The sequence below is a fragment of the Teleopsis dalmanni genome, chromosome 2 (genome assembly GCF_002237135.1).
Source record: "Teleopsis dalmanni isolate 2A chromosome 2, ASM223713v2, whole genome shotgun sequence".
Taxonomy (NCBI): Eukaryota; Metazoa; Arthropoda; class Insecta; order Diptera; family Diopsidae; genus Teleopsis; species Teleopsis dalmanni.
Window position 1 is genome coordinate 9,604,748 of NC_051847.1, and position 20,071 is coordinate 9,624,818.

A 20,071-nucleotide genomic window follows, 5' to 3' on the forward strand; every position below is an offset into this window, starting at 1 on the left:
AATCAGCTGATTTTTGCATACTTCGCAATTGTTTATAAGATTTTTTCTTGTTAGCACTGTTGTTTGATTGTTTACAATTAGAGCTGTTTATATTTGGAACCACCACCGAGAGTGGTGGTAGTGTCTGTCTGTGCCAGTGCAACAGCGATAACGTAAACAAAAACGTTAATACCGTAAACACCACCAACAGCAGTAGCGGCAACGTTAACATCCATATGAAAGTATAAGTAACTACCACCGGGTTTGGTGGTGACTATCGGAGACCTATTGGCTTTGTGCTCTGTGATTTAAAGGGTGGAAATATGTAACATGGTTTTTAGGTGCTATGGCAAGGACGCGTCCTTCACTTTTTCTTTGTGTGCTAAACAATTGTTTAAAACACCACTAAAATGTATATACGTATTTACTGTTCTCACTTGTACGAGCGGGTTTCCCCAAAAACATAATATTTTGTTTTGTCAACAAGAGCAAAAAAAGAACAAATTAAAAATACTATCATAATGAAAACCATGTATAAGACATATTACACCACCTTTGGTTTGGTTATGATGCAGTGTCGTCACTTATGGAATGTCTATATTTAGGGGTTTTTCTAACTAAACTTACACTTGGTGGTAAATTCATTGCTATTTCATTCATAATATGGTTCATTCATAAATACCCTGATATCTTCTATGCGTTAAGTGGCAGACAGTGGATCAGGTGGTTTTTGGATGACATGTAGGATTCATATTGAGGGTAGAATATGCTTTTGGATTTGTTTATTTGATAAAATGAATATCAAAACAAATGCAACAGATTATAAACATTTTGGGGGATAAAACAAATATTGTACTCGACCTTGACCTCTAATACATTATATATATGTTACATATATGAATAGAATTTAAACGAACATATTTCTAGATTAAAATTTAAAATTATAATAATTATTTGTTTGCCTAAAAAAAATTGAATCCATAATTTAATATGTAATGTTTCAATTTCTATTGTTTTAGAATCTATTATGGTTTTTTTTTAATTTATATAATTCCAATTTAAATGAAATTTTAAATACTTCATAATATATATTAAAATTATTTATATGTAACTTATTAATTATTGATTGACATTTTAGTCTTTTTCAACTTAGTAGTTAGATTAGAACTACTGATTCCCATATAGACATACAGATACTTAGCGATACCAGTTAAATATGTATTTAACAGAGTTGTATTCATATAAAGAATCTATTTATGGGCAAGTTTGCTATAAATACCAGTTAGAAACGCATTTGAGGCGGTTGTAGTTATATGGAGTACTGCGTATTCATGTGTTCACTTCTTGCATAAGGGGGGTCCATTGTGTTATCTTCATTGCGAGATCTTGTTGTGTCTTTTTTACTACTTGTCTGTTATTAAGGCTTTGCTAACATCTTAATAATATTTTCTTAAAAAGTTTAACCATACAGGATTGCAAACAATTTACTTATAGTACTTATACTTCTTTTTTATATTGAATATGTTTTATGAGAGTTTTTTTAAGTTATCAAATAACTTTGATTAATAACAACTTTTTTCTCCACAATTCTATGTTGCTTTAGTTTTAATTTGAGTATTATTTTTTAAGATATATTTATTTACATTGTGTTATTTATATTGTGTTTCATTTTCTAAACTCCTTGAGTTCATTCTGTATTTCTTGGTTAGTGACAATTTTTTTGTGGGAGAGTATATAGGTTCTTTATAGTTGCCTTCGTATGATATCTACATTCTTTTTAGATTAACAATTTTATTAAAAGAAATATCATGAAAACAATCCTTATAAGTTGTTTTATTTGTTTTTAAAAACCTAATATACGAACCAGCTTGAAGCAACATTATTTACTTCTTGGTGTCTAAATTTAGTTCTAAAAGTAAACAATCTGTATAAAAACGCTATATTTTTTAGTACTTAAAGAATATAAAACTAAAAATTGCAATAAAATCACTCACAGATAATATCTAGAACATTTTAATTACAATAAAATTAATTTTAAACCTTTTTTTAATAATAAAAGCTCTCCGTATAATAAAATGCCTTATAAATATTTGTATATTGATATCGATATCATAAGATGTATATCAAATTCTTTCTGACATATCAAACCTTATATAAAAAAAGTTTGATAAGATAAGCTTTTAACTAAAATTTTATGATTAAATTGATGTTTTATTATTTTAATGATTAGTATGATTAAAGGGTAATCATTTTATAAATTCTTCACTTATATCACTTTTCATAACAAATATTTAAATGTAAGTACTCATTTTAGTAAATATATATTTTTTTGCGGGTGTTATAATAATAATACTAAATTTTATAGATAGCAGATAGCTGTTTTTAACAAAAAGAACAACCTAATTGTTTTCTTTATAAATGTTCTCAAAAAAAAGAAATTTTAAAACTTTAAAACTATTTTTAAAGCATTAAATTAAAAGTAATTATCTTTAAGTTTGTCATACACATATCGATAACCCTGTAAAATAATTATATATTTTTCATAAGGTTGATGAGTTGATATGGAGCTAATACGTAAAATGGAGATACGTAAAATGATATCCGTCAAGTAGATTCCAATAGAATAAAATTAAATATTGTGACCTTAGATGTGACGTTAATGAAATAAAAAAAAAAGAAATTCTTATGTTACATTTTTAATGGACCATAAAATTTATGGCCCTAATCTAAAAATTCTTTTGTTAATAGCTTTTCAAGAACTTTGTGTGAATAGTATGAAACACAACAATTACTAACATCTTTTCTTGTTTAAATGTCAAATTTGTATTAACTGTAATATATTAATTTAAATTACGTAACAAAAATAGGAAAAATTATTCTGTACAGGTTTCAATTTTTTTATATTTATAAATTAGTCAAGCACAATATCAGTTCCTTCGTAAGTATAAATAAAAGAACATATATTAAGTGCCAAAATGAAATCATGCCTAAACCATATTGCACGTCTATTAAGTTATCTAGCAGCAAGAAAGTGAGGAATTTTGATGTAACTTAAATACTTTATATTTTTTTCCTTTGCGCCTGGATGGTATTAATTAATGATGAGGTATGCCTAAAGATCTAAACTTAGGTGCAAGATTTGTTAAACTCTTACTAATTGCGCTGAAGTCCAGCTTAAATAAATGTTCTGTCACTTTTATTGGATAACTCGTTTTCAAGGACCCCGAACAACTTCCAGAAACTACCATAATATCAGAGATTGCATAAAATTGTCAATGAAAATGAATTAATTGAGTGATATTGATAACGCTTACATCCGGATGGCTCGTATCATAGCAACATTCACTACAAAAACAATTCAAATAGTGTTAACTCCAGTGATCATTTATTAAATTAATTAAATAGGACCCAAAAATTGTTGATTAGTCACGCAGAATATTATTGAATTAGCATTGTCATGCCTAAGGCATGATACCTTAGCCATTTGTCAATTGAAGATTTAAGATTGATTAATTGTTGGGTAACTTCGAGCAGTATAGACATAAGTGATATGAATGATAGTCAAAAATTTATTTTCATCCTGTTTTCAGGAGCTTTAATGAATGTAACAATTCCCCTTTATATGTTAAATATATTTTGGAGGTATTATTGAAAAAAAGCAGCTGTTATTTTAAGAAAATAATGAATAAATAAAATAAATAGTCAGATTAATTTATGTAAAAAGGTATAACAAAATAAATAACAATAAATTTATAAGCATAAATTTAATTAATATATTTCATATAATTTAATTCAACTATTTAATGTTATTATATTTAATATAATATAAATAAAATTCAACTATTCAATATGATTAAATTGAACTGAGTTCAAAATGAAACTGAAACTCAATCTGGTCTATATACACGCATATATGTTAAAAATCAATACTGAACTTTTTTTCTCGCACTTTTTTGTTTTCATTTCACAAAAATGAAAAATAAAAAAAAAATATGAATAATTTTTAGAACAAGTTGTAACAACAAAAATGGCCACCATTTTTAAGAACTATAAAACAAAATGGTAAATGGTAACTTGCACAGTTCACTGTTTTGAAATACCAGCAAAAAATGCTGATGTTAGCAGAAAGGAATTAATCAAACAAACAAAAAAAAACTCAAACAAAAACAAAAACAATACAGCAAGCATTCAAATGTCGTGGGCTATGAGAAAACGGCAAAATAAAGTAAATTACATGAAAATTTAAAAAATTTAATTAAGCACACTTTACAGCAGCATAGCAGCTTAAGTACTTACAAAAACTCGTCAACAGCGGTACAATACAAACACATTAACTGTAAATGCACGTACTCGCACACATATACATATACGTATACACACAAATATGTGTATGGCAGTCGCCGCGAGGAAACCCCTGCTTGGAAAACAAAAATATAAAATTGTACTCTCATAAAAGCATTCCTAAAAAAACTTGAATAAAGTATTTTTAGAGCGTGCGCAAATGAAGTATTTATAAATAAAAAAAATCCAACAAAAACAAAAATATTGTATACAATGTTAATGTTAAAACTAGTGAACATCATATGCAGATACATACATATACCTAGCACGAAACAAGGATACAAAATAACGAACAACATAGAAGGGACGCGAGCTCCTTTTTGACAACGACATAAGGATACTGAACTATGAATAAAAAAAGTTGTGTCCTGCGCTTTTATGTACATTTTATCACGGCGTATTTAATACAAAATAAAAATTCTCCTTACACTGAAAAGATATTTTTAAAAATTAAATAAATGCAAATATATCAAAATTTAAAAGTTTTTCGAGTATATTAGTTTATTTTACTATATAATTTTTTTTATTTATTTAAGATAAATAGTTACCAAAATGTCACATATCATCTACCAAGTAGAATATGAACGCTCAATCTGAGTTTTAAACACTGAACTTATTGTTACTTGGAGTCTTAAAAATTATTTACGAATAATAAAATATAAGAAATACATATTTTCAAAAGAAATATCACTGGTGATAGATATTTGGCAATACCATAATACCATAATAGTTATATATATGGTCAGCTAAAAATTCAATTAACTCTATTAAAACAATAAATTGAGAAAATTGTTTTTTCGTCATAATTGACTTTAAAATCAAAATTAATTTAGAATCAAATAATAAATTGAAATAATTTGTAATCAAGATATATAAAGTCTGGAATCAATATATACTGTTATGCTTATTAATACAGGTGATTTGTTTAGGTTAGTTTAAAAGATTTTTCGAGGAATAGTACAATTGACTAAAAGGTCGTAGTATACTATTGTCCCTTTGTATGAAAATAAAAATTTATATAATGATTATAACATAATTATAAACATATAACTACATATATATATTATAACATAATTATAATATATATTTAATAATTGTGTTTACCCAAATAATTGTATGTGAGTAAATCAACATCTACTCATAATGAAATTTACAAGAAGTTCAGATCAGGTTGGAAATTGATACTCCTGTCAATCTTAAACAAATTTTATTAATATCCTCACAATTCATTTGAAATTAAAATTTCAGATAAAGATTTTCTTTTTTTTGTTTTTTTAAAAAAATTGATTTCTTAATATTGAAATTCTTTGGAAAAAATGTTTAGAAAATATTAAACAACTCAAACTTGTTTACATTAAATTTTTCAGTGTAAAATATCAAATTCTGCACAAAGCAAAGAAGACAGATACATTTGATTTTGCACAAATATATTGAATATACAAAAAAAAAACAACAAACGCAAGGACCTTAGTGTGATACCATAAGCCACGACGATTGCATTAACGAAATATGATTTTAGATTTATTGTATATATTCCCCAGTCGTGAGCAGATTACACAATTCGGAATAGAATTTATTTTATTTACTTCCTTTGGTCGGTAATTTCAGTATAAATTTATGCCTGGTCTCGTGCATGTGCATGTGTGCGTTGAAGTATGCCGCATATTTGGTTGTGTGTTAGTGTAATTGGGCTTTATGTTGATTTAATAAAAAGGGGACGCAAATTTCATCCTTCTAACCATTTTGTACTCCTTCCAGTTTTATGTTTTTATGTTGCTATTGTTATGCTGTTTGAACAAGAATATCGTATTCGTAGCGATTGACATTTGTGTCAGTGACCATGGCTTAAAAAGCTGCAGCAAATGGGTCCTGCCGGAAGTATTCCCGCTTACTTTCATTTTCTTTTACCATTTGTTTGCCTGCTTCGTATAGTTTTGTTTATGATCGTCGCAAGCCGGTCATTTCGGCATTTATTTTTTTTTTTTATTGTCTTTCCTCTTATGTGAACAAAATGCACACATGTCTTCAATTCGAGTATAATATATAATGAGTAGTGCGTGAATAAGTGCTATGCTCCAAGTATACTATAGGAACAAGTTTTAAAATTCCTGTTACGGTTTCTTTATACTCGTACTACTCAGATGGTACCATGCATAAAAAGTATTTGATTAAAAACAAACCGAAATGATTCCTTTTATGTCTAGCCTTTTTTTATGTTTTTAATTAGCTTATTTAAGGATATATCCTGGTTAGAACATGAAATGTATGTTACTTTAAAAAGATACCTCTTTTGATCACCCTTCAAGTTCATATATATATATATATATATATATATATATATAACCTTTCATATGTACATTAGTTTAAATTTTGATTGAATTTCTATAAAATGCGTTTCTTAAAACTGTGATTTAGAAATATATTTCACAATTGTCACATATCGTTAAAGTTATACCTGGTAAAGCAGTTTTTCGACAGACAACACTTATGCTCTATAGGTCGCTTATCTTACCTGTGCTTCTGTATGGTGCAAAAGCATAAACACTATCACAGATTGATGTGAAAGCAGTGAAACTTTTCGATGGAAAAGGTCATCGTGATATTTTTTCTACAAGTTGACGAAGACTACCTTACGAGCTGCTGTATCACGACATTGATATATTTCAACGGTTTTATGGGATTGGTCATGTTAAGAATGACTAACGATGCTCTGGTGAAAAAGTGTCTCCAGTAGAGTGCTCAAGTTCAGAAAGCACTAACGGCACTTGATGTACGAGATTGGTAAGTGAGCACGCAGGCCAAACACCTGAAAAAGATTAGTGTGTCAGGTCGCAACCCGATATCAGGTTGCTATGGCCATTTAAGTAAGTAAGTAAGACTCATTGACCTACGTCTATTCAAAAGTCTTAAAAGTTTATTCAAAAAAAATTTCAGTTACAAATGCTTAAATATCTTTAAAATAGTTCAGTTAAACAATTGAAGACATATGGTAGCATTTTGTCTATTAAATATCTTTCAATTTGATGTTGAATATGTTTTTGTTTGTATAAATTCTTTCTTTGGTTTTCATATATTTATAATTTATTATTTTGATTTATGAAGGGTTTTTTATTTAACACAAATTATTTTTCTTGATGGACTTTTAAAGAAAGTTAACTACTGTTTTTTTAATAAATATGAACAAATTAATTAATTTTCATACGTCCTATCAAAATTACTGATATATTATCGAAATCGTGCCTCGTTTTTTATTGAAAAAATTTCCTCTTCCTCCTATATCTTATTTCCCTTTTTATACCAACAAATCACATCCGACATTTAAACTTTTTATAATAAAATATTGTAAGATGAACCTTTGTTTTTCTTAACATATCTGAAATATATTTACATATTAAATAATTTTTTAACTTCGTTTAAAAATGATTATATGAACTATTTTAGTTGAAATAATCATAAAACATAAAGTTAACTTCGATGATATGTTATCAAAATCAATCTGCTGTACATTTATTTAAGCTCATTTCTAAAGAAGTCATAAAAACGAATTTTTAATATTCGAAATTGCTGACCGTAAATACAGCACATTTATTATTTATGTACATATATATGTTCTTACGTTTATCGTTTTACATATAGATACATGTAGCCATTATTCTATTTTTGACAGTAATAACATCCTTTTCATACGATTCAACGGTTTGATAGCGCAATCTAACAGATTAATGTATACTATAAGTTTTAAGATTAAAGTATGTGTGTATGTATACGCTTTACTCGAACGAACTTTTACAACTACAATTTTTTATTATCCTTCAATCCGTTGCGTCCATAGAATAATACACAAAGGAAATGTTCAGCTCTAAAAAATGAATCAAATTAAATCAGGTAACTTATACACACAGAAGGCACGTACAAAATCAAACGGAGCAAAAAACCAGCACAGGAGTTCTGTACAACTAACGACGAACACAAACACAAACACAGAGAAAAAGGAAAAAATAAAATAAGTTGAATTTGGATTTTGTAGCATAGAAAGGACTGGCGTCGTATCATAGAAAATTTCCCAAATTTATGCATGACAAATCCACAAAAAATATAAGCAACGAAATAGAATTATAATCGACAACATATTCATAAGTTACAATAAAATTAGAGTAGTTGTAAAAATACACACAAATACACTTACAAAGTTTATTCGGAATCTGCAGAATGGAGAGCGTTACTTACGGCGCATGATTTTTCGATGATTTTTCTATGTTTCTAGTTCTTCGTTCATTACATTACTTTTCTAATGTTTTGTTTATATTTGAAGTGATTCGATTTTATTTGATTATTCGCAATAAGTGTTTTAATAAGAATATTTATTTAAAATACGATATAGATATAAACTGAAAATTATATGTTTTTATATCAATTATTATATATTTATTCATTATATATTTATGATTATTTGAATAATTTGTATATACTTGACTAAGTGTATCAGGAAGTACCTTACATTATTTATAAGGTAACATAGTTATCTACTTTATCTAAAGTACCTTCTTTTCTTCATTTATATTTTTTTTGTGTTTGTTTCACATATCATTTCTGAAACCATTTTCATAACATATAATGATGTTCGGCTACTAATTATATATCTTTGCGGCTCGTGCAACATACGTGACCATCTCTTAGTTAAACGTTAACTTATTATATTGAGATTCTCCCCATTAATCAATTCTTAGATAAATAAATTTCACTAAGTTCGAATATTTAACTTAATATGTAATTAAACAAAATATAAGCTTATATGGAACAATTTAGTAAATGTCAACATTACTTCATTTAATGACTAGATTAAGTTATATGTCATTTAAAGAGTGCTCTCTTTAATGCAAATATCGTCATTCCTAGGCTATACTAACAACTATTTCGCACGAAAAAATTGATATAAATCTCTACAAAAAAAATTTCAGCAATCTCCAAATTTAGTGGAAAATTTTTTTTATATGAAGTTGTTTCTGAAATTTGTTTCCTAAAAATGTTATGATCATTTGGTTTTCTTTTCGCATAATAATATATAAACGCTTTATAATATTCAAGCATATATAATAGTTTTATATTATTAAATTCTAGAATGTCTCCAGGTAATACCCAGAATTTATTTTTATTATTTAATATAATGAACTTCCTTAGTTTTATTTAAGATTAAGTCTTGTTAATATAATATATATAATAATAAGCGCAACTAATAAATTTTGTTTGATATTATTATTAATGATGAATAATGGTCTGAAATAAATGTTAACATAATAAACAAAATAAAACATATTTTTTTTTTAAATTTATTTGTTCTTTATGTTATGACTAGTTCAATTTTCGTAATTGTTTCTCATATTTGCATTTTAGTTTATATGTATTGTCTACTGCTACGACTTTTGCATATATATTCCTTTTCCATTTTTGTTGTGTTATTCGTATGAAAGGACAATGCTCTTATTCCTTGGTATGTTCGTTTTACATAAATATATGAGTAGACGCTTTGTTTGCATGCATATGTGTGTAGCTTTGTATGTATGTGTTCATTTATTTTGTATTCTCTTCATATCCTTTTTGTTGCTCACCTTCGCTATATGATATCCAGCTACAATTTGGCTTTACGCTTGTTTTGCTTTAACATTTCGTTTAGTTTTCGCTCTGATCTCAAACACGAATGAACATTGAATTAAAGTTCGCTGTTGTCCTGTCGGTTGTGCTATTCCGTGTACATAAAATATTATATTTAGAGAGAATATATATATAAAAATAAATGTTGCAGGTCAACTTTTAATAAACGAAAGTTAAAGCACAAAATATTTCAGTAAAATCCGGATAAATATTCTATTAATTTAAAAAGTAACTATATTTTTATACTAACTTAATTAAAAAGTTAAACAAAAAATAGTTATACCTGAAAATAATATTAGAGTATATGGACGAGTATAAAAAAGTGAATTTACAAAATATAAAAAAAATTAATTCTAACTTTTAAATAATTTTGCAAAATGTTAAGAACTAACAATTTTGTGAATAACATAAATATATAATCAAATTATATTTATATGTGGGCAAAGCCAAAAAATGAATGAAATAATTTGTTAATAGCGACTTATATTGCTAAAAAGTGCAATAAATAAAAACTACACTAAGAACGTTAGCAGAAAAAACGCCGCCGCTCTCAAGCAGAAAAACAGCGAGTACATAGCTTCTCGCTAAAGCGAAGTAAGTTTTTCTAGTTGTTTGCTATTCTATGTTTATTATTCTATGTTAAATGCATGTGTCTCTTATGCTAAGTCCTTTATTATGTTTTCTCGACATTTCGCTTAAAAATGTGACTACCGTTAATGGACGATTGCGAAATCGTTTTCGTTCGGGTGGTTGGTACAGTTTTCTGCATAGAAAATTGCGGTAATCTTTTTAATTTATACAAAATTTACTCTTGCTATGCTTTTCTAACTAAAATTATGCGATTTAATTAAATGAAAAAAATGTGGAAGGAGTAATAATTATGGTTTGATTTTATATTAATTGTGTGAAATATATGTAATATATATACATTTATTAAAAGGAAAAATTATTATTGTATGTTACAATTCGTAACGAATTACTTACATCACATCTACCCGTAAATATATATATATATGAAGTGATTTCTTTAATAAATTTGGGATTGTAAAAACTAAAAAAAAATATTATTGAAAATAAAGTGAAAAATTATGTTTATTAAATAAAAATAGAAAAATAATAATTATTACAATAATATTTATTATTACAAAGTATTTACTAACCTAGTTAATATATACTATATTTTATAAGTAATAATCCATCTATACATATTTTAGTGTTTGCTAAGTGTCAATAGTAAAACGGTGAAAAAGAATACTAATCAAGATATGTATATATAAAAAAAATATGATTCATTTCTATCTAAGTTTGAAAAATGATTTAAAATATGTGGAAAAATATGAGCACAATTTTCACTGCATATTTTGTAATTTTGTATTTTGTGTGTAATGTCTGAATAATTCAAAACTCTGCAAATATTTGTTGCTAAGTTATGGATCAGTAAAAAATTGAAAATGTTATATTTTTCAATTATTAGAATATTTAAAATTCATATACATAAAGCAACCAATTACTTAACGTTCTATAAATCTTTAAATTACTGTATTCTATCGGTATGATCTAATGTAATATGGGTAATAATATGGGTTTTGGTTAATGGAGAATATTGTAGTTTACAAAATAAATATGTACGTCGTGTAAATGAGTAATCTTTTTCTTTATACATATTTTAGAAAAAATAATGAACTAAAGTTCTAAAACATCTGTGTATTCTTCATAATTTAAAACTTAATAAAGTTTAATATTTAATGACTAATGGTAAAAAATGTTCAGATATTAATATATCTAAAAACATTTGTCTATTTAATGAGTACTGTAGACCATACTGTAATGTATGGTTTAAATAAAAGTTTATTATTTCTATAAAAAATGTCAAAAATCTGTCATTTGTTTAAAATCAGATGTTAATAGCAATTTCTTTTCATATACATATGTATATAGTCTTTATATATATATATATATATAAGATTCTATTTTATGGTTTTAACCACAAATTTTCAAAATGCTTTTTACCTGATTTCTATAACAATTCATAGTCTAATTTTGCTTTATATATTTTGAGACAATTGTTCCAAAGTTAATTTCGCTATAAAATATTCAATATTTTTTTAAAGTAGTATTCTTGAAATGTACATTTGTTTTTCTTTATTAATTATATTTTCATGGTATTAAAATTAGTAAATTAGGGATAAGTGTGTCGGTTCCCGGTTAGGGATAAGTAAAATGACAAATAAAAAAACTTATCTACCTACCTACCTACCTACCTATCTACCTAGAAATATATATTTAAAACATGTGTACTATTTTTATATATCCTTTCACATGAACTATATTCTCCTTCATTGAAGCAAAATGCATAAAGAAAATATAGTTCAGGTTAGAGTATACAGTAAATGATTAAATAAACTTTCTAAGAAAATATGTTTAAAATAATTCAGAAAAATTCGCAGAAAATACACTTTTTAGAAGAAAATTTAATTTTTCAAGATAACCGACCATAAATGTTATTTTTTCTCAAAAAAAAAAAAAAGACAATAGTATAGTTCAATAATTTCAAGTTAAGTCCTGTTTATTATTAAATTGAAAAAAAAAAAAAAAAAAAAATAACAATGAATAATAATTATATTATTAAGTGCAGTCCATCAAACGCAGTATTAAAATTTTTGTTTAGATGAAATTGCAGTTAATTTTTAAAAATATAAGATGTAATTCTATTAAATGTATTTACAATGTAAAAACTCAAGGTTTTTTTTCAGTTTAATGCAATTGTCTCTCCGTATATTAGCTTATACTAAGAATATACTTCTGTATATTTTAACCAAAGAATCATTTGATAAGGTTAAAAAAGCTAAAAATAATGCTTTTTTATATAAATATTAAGAGGATTAATTATTGATGCAAATATTTTGTCCTAGCAACCACCAGAAATATTTGTCTATTGTATCAGTTATTTATATTAACTATATTGGGAATGAAAGTCTCAAGTATCAAGTATCTCAAGTATACTCAAGTATCGATAAAAAAGTCTCGATACTTGTGTCTGTATTACATCTAATATAATCATTACATTATGTATAAAAATGAATGCTTTCTCTCAAATTTAATAAATATTGGAAAGTAATTACTTTCAATCCTCTAATCAAGCTGCGTCAAGCTATACATTCAATAATTTCTTTTTTGGTCTAAGCCAGCCATCTTGTTCTTTTTTAAGAATTCATTTTTCTGCTCTCATTCGACTTTCTAATACCGGGACCAGTCACCTAATACTCTGGGCTCTGATAAAGCAGATACTTTTGTTGTTGATCATTTTTTCAGTCTAGCGTTGGTCAAATTCTTAAGGTTTTATCATGTAAGATTTAACGGCCCAAAAATTTTGCTAAATATTTTTTATTCTTGAACTATAAATGTCCATACCACGCAGGTGTTAGTAGTGTGAACATTAACGTTTTATATTTGATGAATTAATCTGAACAGAATTTCTTACCATAAAATCAATATTCAATTCACTTTTCTAATTATAAATACTTAAGCACATTATTAACAAATAATTTTCTTTTATATCTTTAATAAGTTATTTTTGAAATAATTGTACGGTTTCAGCACACACTTATTAATTTTAAATGTTTTATTGTTTTACAAAAGTTAATTATTATTTTTTACATTTATAAAATATAATTAAATTTATCTGAAACACATAAAAAAATCATTATTTTCATCTGTATTGGAATTTTTAAAATAAATATATAATTATTTTTTAGCATTCATAAAAATTTTTTTTTAAAATAAAGAAACAATCTGCAAAAACACAAACAAAATAAACCTTAAACAAAAACCTATTTTCTCAATAAAAAGTAACATTTTCTATTAGTTCCTGTAAAAAAATTCTTTCAATTTCGTTGAATTGTTTCTACAGTTCACAGTCTTATACAACACACAAATAATTACACCAAGTAAAAAAATATTTTTATTATATTCTCCTGCTGTTTACGTTTATATATTTTTTTTTAACAAACCTAGCGATTATCGAAGGATCACAAAGAGTGCCATTCAAACGTAAAACGTACACTCAATATTGCAGCTGTCCTATTAAACCTATTTTGCTCTGCTTTTTAAACATGTGGTTTGAAACAAAAAAAAAAAAATTAAGAAAAACAATACACTTTAATCTACAGATACAAATTATATATAATTTTTGAACTGATGAGTTAATATGTTATATACTATTTCATATTTTCAGACTATAACCTATTAAAAATAAGTATATTGTTTTAAAACATCGTTAATAGAGGAAACTAGAGATAAACTAAAACAATAAAATCTTTAAATTCATTAATCTTAATCAATACCACAATAAAGACACACAAAAAAATGTCTACACATCCTGATCCATACCACATAATGGTATTTCACCCCACATGGGAGGAATTCAAAGACTTTCCAAAATATATTAATTATATAGAATCTCAAGGTGCACATAAGGCCGGTTTGGCCAAAGTTGTACCACCTCCCGAGTGGGTGCCACGTAAAAGTGGTTATGAAGACTTAGATGCTCTAAATATAACTATACCTGCGCCTATATGTCAAGTAGTGAGCGGCCAACAGGGTCATTTCCAACAAATTAATATACAAAAAAAAGCAATGACCGTTAAACAATTCTCAGATTTAGCAAATACAGAACGGTATAGACCTCCAAAACATTTCGATTTTGAGGATCTTGAAAGAAAGTATTGGAAAAATATATCATACGTTGCACCTATATATGGTGCTGATGTTAGTGGGAGTATAACAGATCCTGATCAAAATGTAAGTTCAAAAGAAGTCAATTTTTTATTAGGTAGTTAGGAAATATTAATAAATTTTTTTTTTCAGTATTGGAATATCAATCGCTTGGGAACCATACTCGATTTTGTAAATGAAGATTATGGCATACAAATTGATGGAGTCAATACGGCGTATCTATATTTTGGCATGTGGAAAACAACATTTGCTTGGCATACAGAAGATATGGATTTATATTCTATTAATTATTTACATTTTGGTGCACCAAAAACGTGGTACGTAGTACCTCCTGAACATGGACGAAAATTAGAAAGTGTCGCTACTTCATACTTTCGGTCAAGTTACGACAATTGTCATGCTTATTTGAGACATAAAATGACATTACTTAGTCCACAAATACTAAAGGAACATAATGTTCCATATAATAAAGTAAGTTAAAAACACTTATTACGCCAATATCATATAAAAGTATTAAATCATCATATTATATTAGATTAAATTTAAGTGTGATATATATTAAAACAATATATATATTAATTTTTTTTATAATTATCTATAAATTTACGCTATTTTACATATTACGTAATAGAAAGCATTGATAATAATGCATTCATATTCAAAGTGCATATATTTGTATATATTATATATCAAATGTGTGTAAATATTATTGAACTCAATATTTTCTGTTCAAAATATATGTATATATGTATAAAAAAATATAAAAAAACATAGCCTCAAAGATATTATTCAAATAAAATCTAAAAGTAGTTATTCATATCAAAAAAAAATTTAATAGAATTCTTAGATCAATACTAATTATACATTATTCTAAAAACTTTGTTTTCTACAATATTATACAATTAACTAAAATAGTATATTGTATATAAACTTTATCCATAAATCTCCAATTTTAATATCTGCCATTCCTATAACATCTATAAATTTTTAGATACAGGAATTTAATAAATTTTCAAATTGAAAAAATATATATATATGTATATAATTATGTAATTGGAAAACATGTGAGCACAGCAAATATATCAATTGTATATAACAAGGTTCAAAAATCTCCAGCTACCAAAATATATACATAATATATATTCCTACATTAAATAGATTTTCTTTTATTGCATTACTTTTACTTGCAATTCATTTAAAGGTATTAATTAATAAAAATAAATGAAAAATATATTATTATTTTTATAATAATTTTTATTATTATTTTATTTATTATTTTATTTATTATTATATTATTTTTATTATTAATTAAATCATTAAATAATAGTTTTTAAATACAATAATATTAAAAATATTTATATTATCAACTAATATCATTCTAATAAAACAGTATATAATATTTTTTTGTATATATATGTGAATATATACATATAATATTAAATTTAAATAAAAATTTTATATTAAATATACGTTATAAATTTACATAACTTTCATATTATAGATTACACAACAAGCGGGGGAAATAATGATAACATTTCCATTTGGATATCATGCCGGATTTAATCATGGCTTTAATTGCGCAGAGTCTACAAATTTTGCAATGGAACGTTGGATAGAGTATGGAAAACGTGCCACTCAATGTACCTGCAGGTAGATAATCTAAAACTGTAATGATAAAAACTGAACAATATATTTATATATATTTCTTTGTTTGGTTCTAGTAATGATATGGTAAAAATATCGATGGATACTTTCGTTAAACGATTTCAATCTACGCGTTATCAAGATTGGCTTGAAGGAAGAGATTTAGGCAGACATCCAGAGGATCCACCTAATGCTCCACTTACACCAGCTCCATTACCCACTCATTTGGATGTAATGTGTAACAAAACGTAAGTTTATCATAAATATTTATAACAATTTCTTCAAACATTATATATAATTTGTATCTTTAGTCCTGGAGGTGACGAACTACCTAATGAGTTAATACACAGAATGAAGAAGCAGTGCTATCCAACTAAAAAGAAATCGTTCAGAGAACGAAACCCGGATTTGAACTTAGAGGAAATACAGCGAAATCCAAATGTACCTGATGAAGTAAAAGCAGTACTCAAAGCCGAAACTGTTAATTTGGTTGAACCTGAAGACGAAGAACCGGCTATAGTTGGTGAAGAAGTGGTGGTTGTTGCAGAACAGCTACCAGTATTTAAATCGGAGCAAGAACTTCTTGCCTATATTGATGATGACATTACAGGTAAGTCCGCGTTCTGGTAGAAATATTTCACTAAACACTTGAATTGGCATCTGTGAAATGTAACGACATAAAAATGTGATGTTTTAACTACATATATATTTTGACTAAATGAATAAGTCGAAGTAAAAATTAACTACCAAAATCGACAAACAAAAAAAAAATAGAATACCTATCAAAAATCAAATTAAAAAAACCATATCAAAATTTAACATTTCTTCTATCACATAGACGATGATGATGATCTATTCTTAAAACGCAAAAATAAACGCAAAAGCGATGCTGATTACGATGATGATTGGTTAGTAACCAAACGTCGTGCTAATTCACGTAACAGCAGTAGAGGACGTAGTCCTAGGGTCAAAGACGATCGTTCCGCTTCGCCGGCATCTTCGACGTCTTCAACATCAAAATCGCGTAAGAGCACAACTCCAGCTAAAACACCACGTAAAACACCAATCCGTAAAAAGAAATCATTAAATAGTTCAGATGGAGGTGAGCGCACTTAGTAAAGGAGATATATATTTAATAAAAGAGAACCAAAATGATTATATATATCCAACGAAAAAAGAAACAATTTAAATTGAAGCATTTATTTTCATTTTCACATAACTACACATAACATGAAAATACCTTACATCATTATTTCACTTCATTTAACCTTCATCAGTTTATAATATTCTTTTTTCCCAAAATATGACATATCCTTTTAAAGTCTTTTCGCATGCCCAAAAATGAGAAGGCAAATTTAAAGAAAAAGGAACATTATATTTGCACTCTAACCCAAGTGCGTCCAATGCTTCATATTAAGCATTTAACTATGTATATATATGTATATGAAGCCATATACTATGATTTTAGTTTACTAATTCTGTTTTCACGAAATGGAGCAAGTAATTTGTGAACATATTGCTAAATTGCTATTTGCTTTATTTAACAAATTATATTGTAAATATTTGCATTTATTTAATAATACACAAAAAGTATTGTCTAATGCTTTAATTAATATTATTTATTTTTATTTTTTAAAAGTTTCTCACATAATATATGTAAGGGTTTCATTTTATTCGGGGAAATTTCTATACATAGGAAAAAAAAACTTGTACCAAATAAATTGTATAATTTTTTCTAATCTTTATTTGGTAGAAATATATTCTTATATTAGCAAAGAATTCAGTTTATGTAATTGAAATGAAAGATTTTATTTCAAATATGTGCCATAAAATGTTAATATTGCTTAATTGCTTAATTGCTTAACTTTTGCTTTCAAAAAGGAGTTAATGCAATCGCAAAATCGGTTCAAACTCACCGTCTTTGATGGCGACGCGTGAACGTTCCTTGTTTTTATACAAATATTTAAAAACAAATTAATTGTAAATCTTCTAATGATTCTCTTTATTTTATGTATTGTATTTTATAATAATAAAGCATAATTAAAGATCTTAACTGTTAACTATTTCCTTTCTTTTATTTTAATAAATGACACATTAACGACCACATTATAAAAATCGAATAGACAGACCATTTTTAATAATTTTAATTTTTATATATATAATATTACTGTAATTTATAATGATGATTATCTGTGAGTTTCTTTAGAAAATAAATGTACATGTACATATTTTTAATTTTTATTAAGCAGTATGTTCACTAAATAATTTTGTTCTAAATATTATTTTATTATTTTTAACATTAAAATTAAATACAAAATGTTTACATTGTTCAAATTGATAACATACCTTTATTTATTTGTAAAACAATTTAAAAAACTAAAATTTTGAATAAACTCTTTTTGAAACAAAATATTTGTTAAAAAGTTTTAAACTTTGGCACTTATGGGTGGGGAACTTTTCGTATTTATAATGTTTCTATTCCTATATAACTAATATGTGTTGTATGTTGTTGTATATGTGTGTATAGGACACAATTTTGGTAGAGGTTGGAAGACTCATATTAATTGTTATTATATAAGCCTCATACTAAATGATTGTACATACTAAATGATTGGTCTTCCACATTGATATGTACTAAACTAAACTGTGCTCGTCTTGTTTTTCTTTCTATTTCACATTTGAAACATCCTATTCTTATATATACATATAATTATTTATTAAGTTTAAAATAAAAACTATTTCATAATTGGTGTATGTGTGCGTGTTTCTTATCTAACAAATATTAACTATTTAACTATTTAATAAGACTCCTTCCACAAAATATTATTACTAACTTCACAAAACTTCATAACATAAATAAAGGACCTTTTTCATTGTTACTAAAAAAAATTATTAAATCACTAATAATCATGTTTTGACATATGCTAGCAAGAGTGAGTTTATGTTATATTAAACATTTATCTCAAGTAACAAAACAATTAATAATTAATATATTATTGCAGAAACAACATCAAGTACACCAATTAAACAAGAGACTCAGCAACAGACGCATGCACAAGTAGTGCGTAAGCTTAATGAGCAATTAATTAATGAGCATCCAACATTTCAATTTATGCATCAGCAGCGTAAATTTGAAGGAAAAATACCAAAATTAAAACAACAACAACAACAACAGGAAATTCATCACCAGCAGCAGCATCAGCATCAGCAGCAACAATCTCAGCAACAACAGCAAATAAATAATGTTGCTACAACTAACGCTGGAACACCGTTTACTAGTCAACAAACTGTAGAAATAATAAATCCGCAACAACTTCCCCAACATCAAACGATTGTCTATACAACAATGTTACCTGCAGCAACAACATTAAATGGTATACCACATCAGCAACCGCTGCACCAGTCAAGTCAACAAACGCAATATATTAATTTGCAAACAACACCCAATATTGCAACGAGTACGGATGGCGGTGTTTATAAAATGCAAAGTGAAATTATTTGTGATGCGAATGGAGGAACATATATACAACATCATCCGTCGCAGCCCTCCCAGCAACTACACCAACAACTTCAACATTCACAACAGCAACACCAGCAAAATACTAGTCAAAATAATGTCACCGTTGGTGCAAACTCTACAGGTATGTGTCCATTATTTCTACATATAAATTTTTAAAATAATTTTTTTAATTTATTATTACATTTTTGCTTTTTTCTTATTATT

At 26.3% G+C, this 20,071-nt stretch overlaps 1 protein-coding gene across 5 annotated transcripts in view; it reads left to right on the plus strand.

Annotated features, from left to right (window-relative positions):
* Positions 1–20,071, plus strand: part of LOC119684497 (probable lysine-specific demethylase 4B) — a 38,662-nt gene that overhangs the window by 6,714 nt on the left and 11,877 nt on the right. For 4 of the 5 annotated variants that reach the window (XM_038098544.1, XM_038098546.1, XM_038098548.1 and 1 more), the window contains exons 2-8: positions 14,204–14,769; positions 14,836–15,174; positions 16,205–16,353; positions 16,425–16,595; positions 16,659–16,957; positions 17,186–17,449; positions 19,350–19,988. In XM_038098544.1, the coding sequence (XP_037954472.1) occupies positions 14,335–14,769; positions 14,836–15,174; positions 16,205–16,353; positions 16,425–16,595; positions 16,659–16,957; positions 17,186–17,449; positions 19,350–19,988 (2,296 nt within the window). In that variant the 5' untranslated portion in view covers positions 14,204–14,334. Of the gene's footprint in view, positions 1–10,456; positions 10,564–14,203; positions 14,770–14,835; positions 15,175–16,204; positions 16,354–16,424; positions 16,596–16,658; positions 16,958–17,185; positions 17,450–19,349; positions 19,989–20,071 lie in introns of those variants that run through there. The other variant, XM_038098545.1, reaches the window with a different exon arrangement.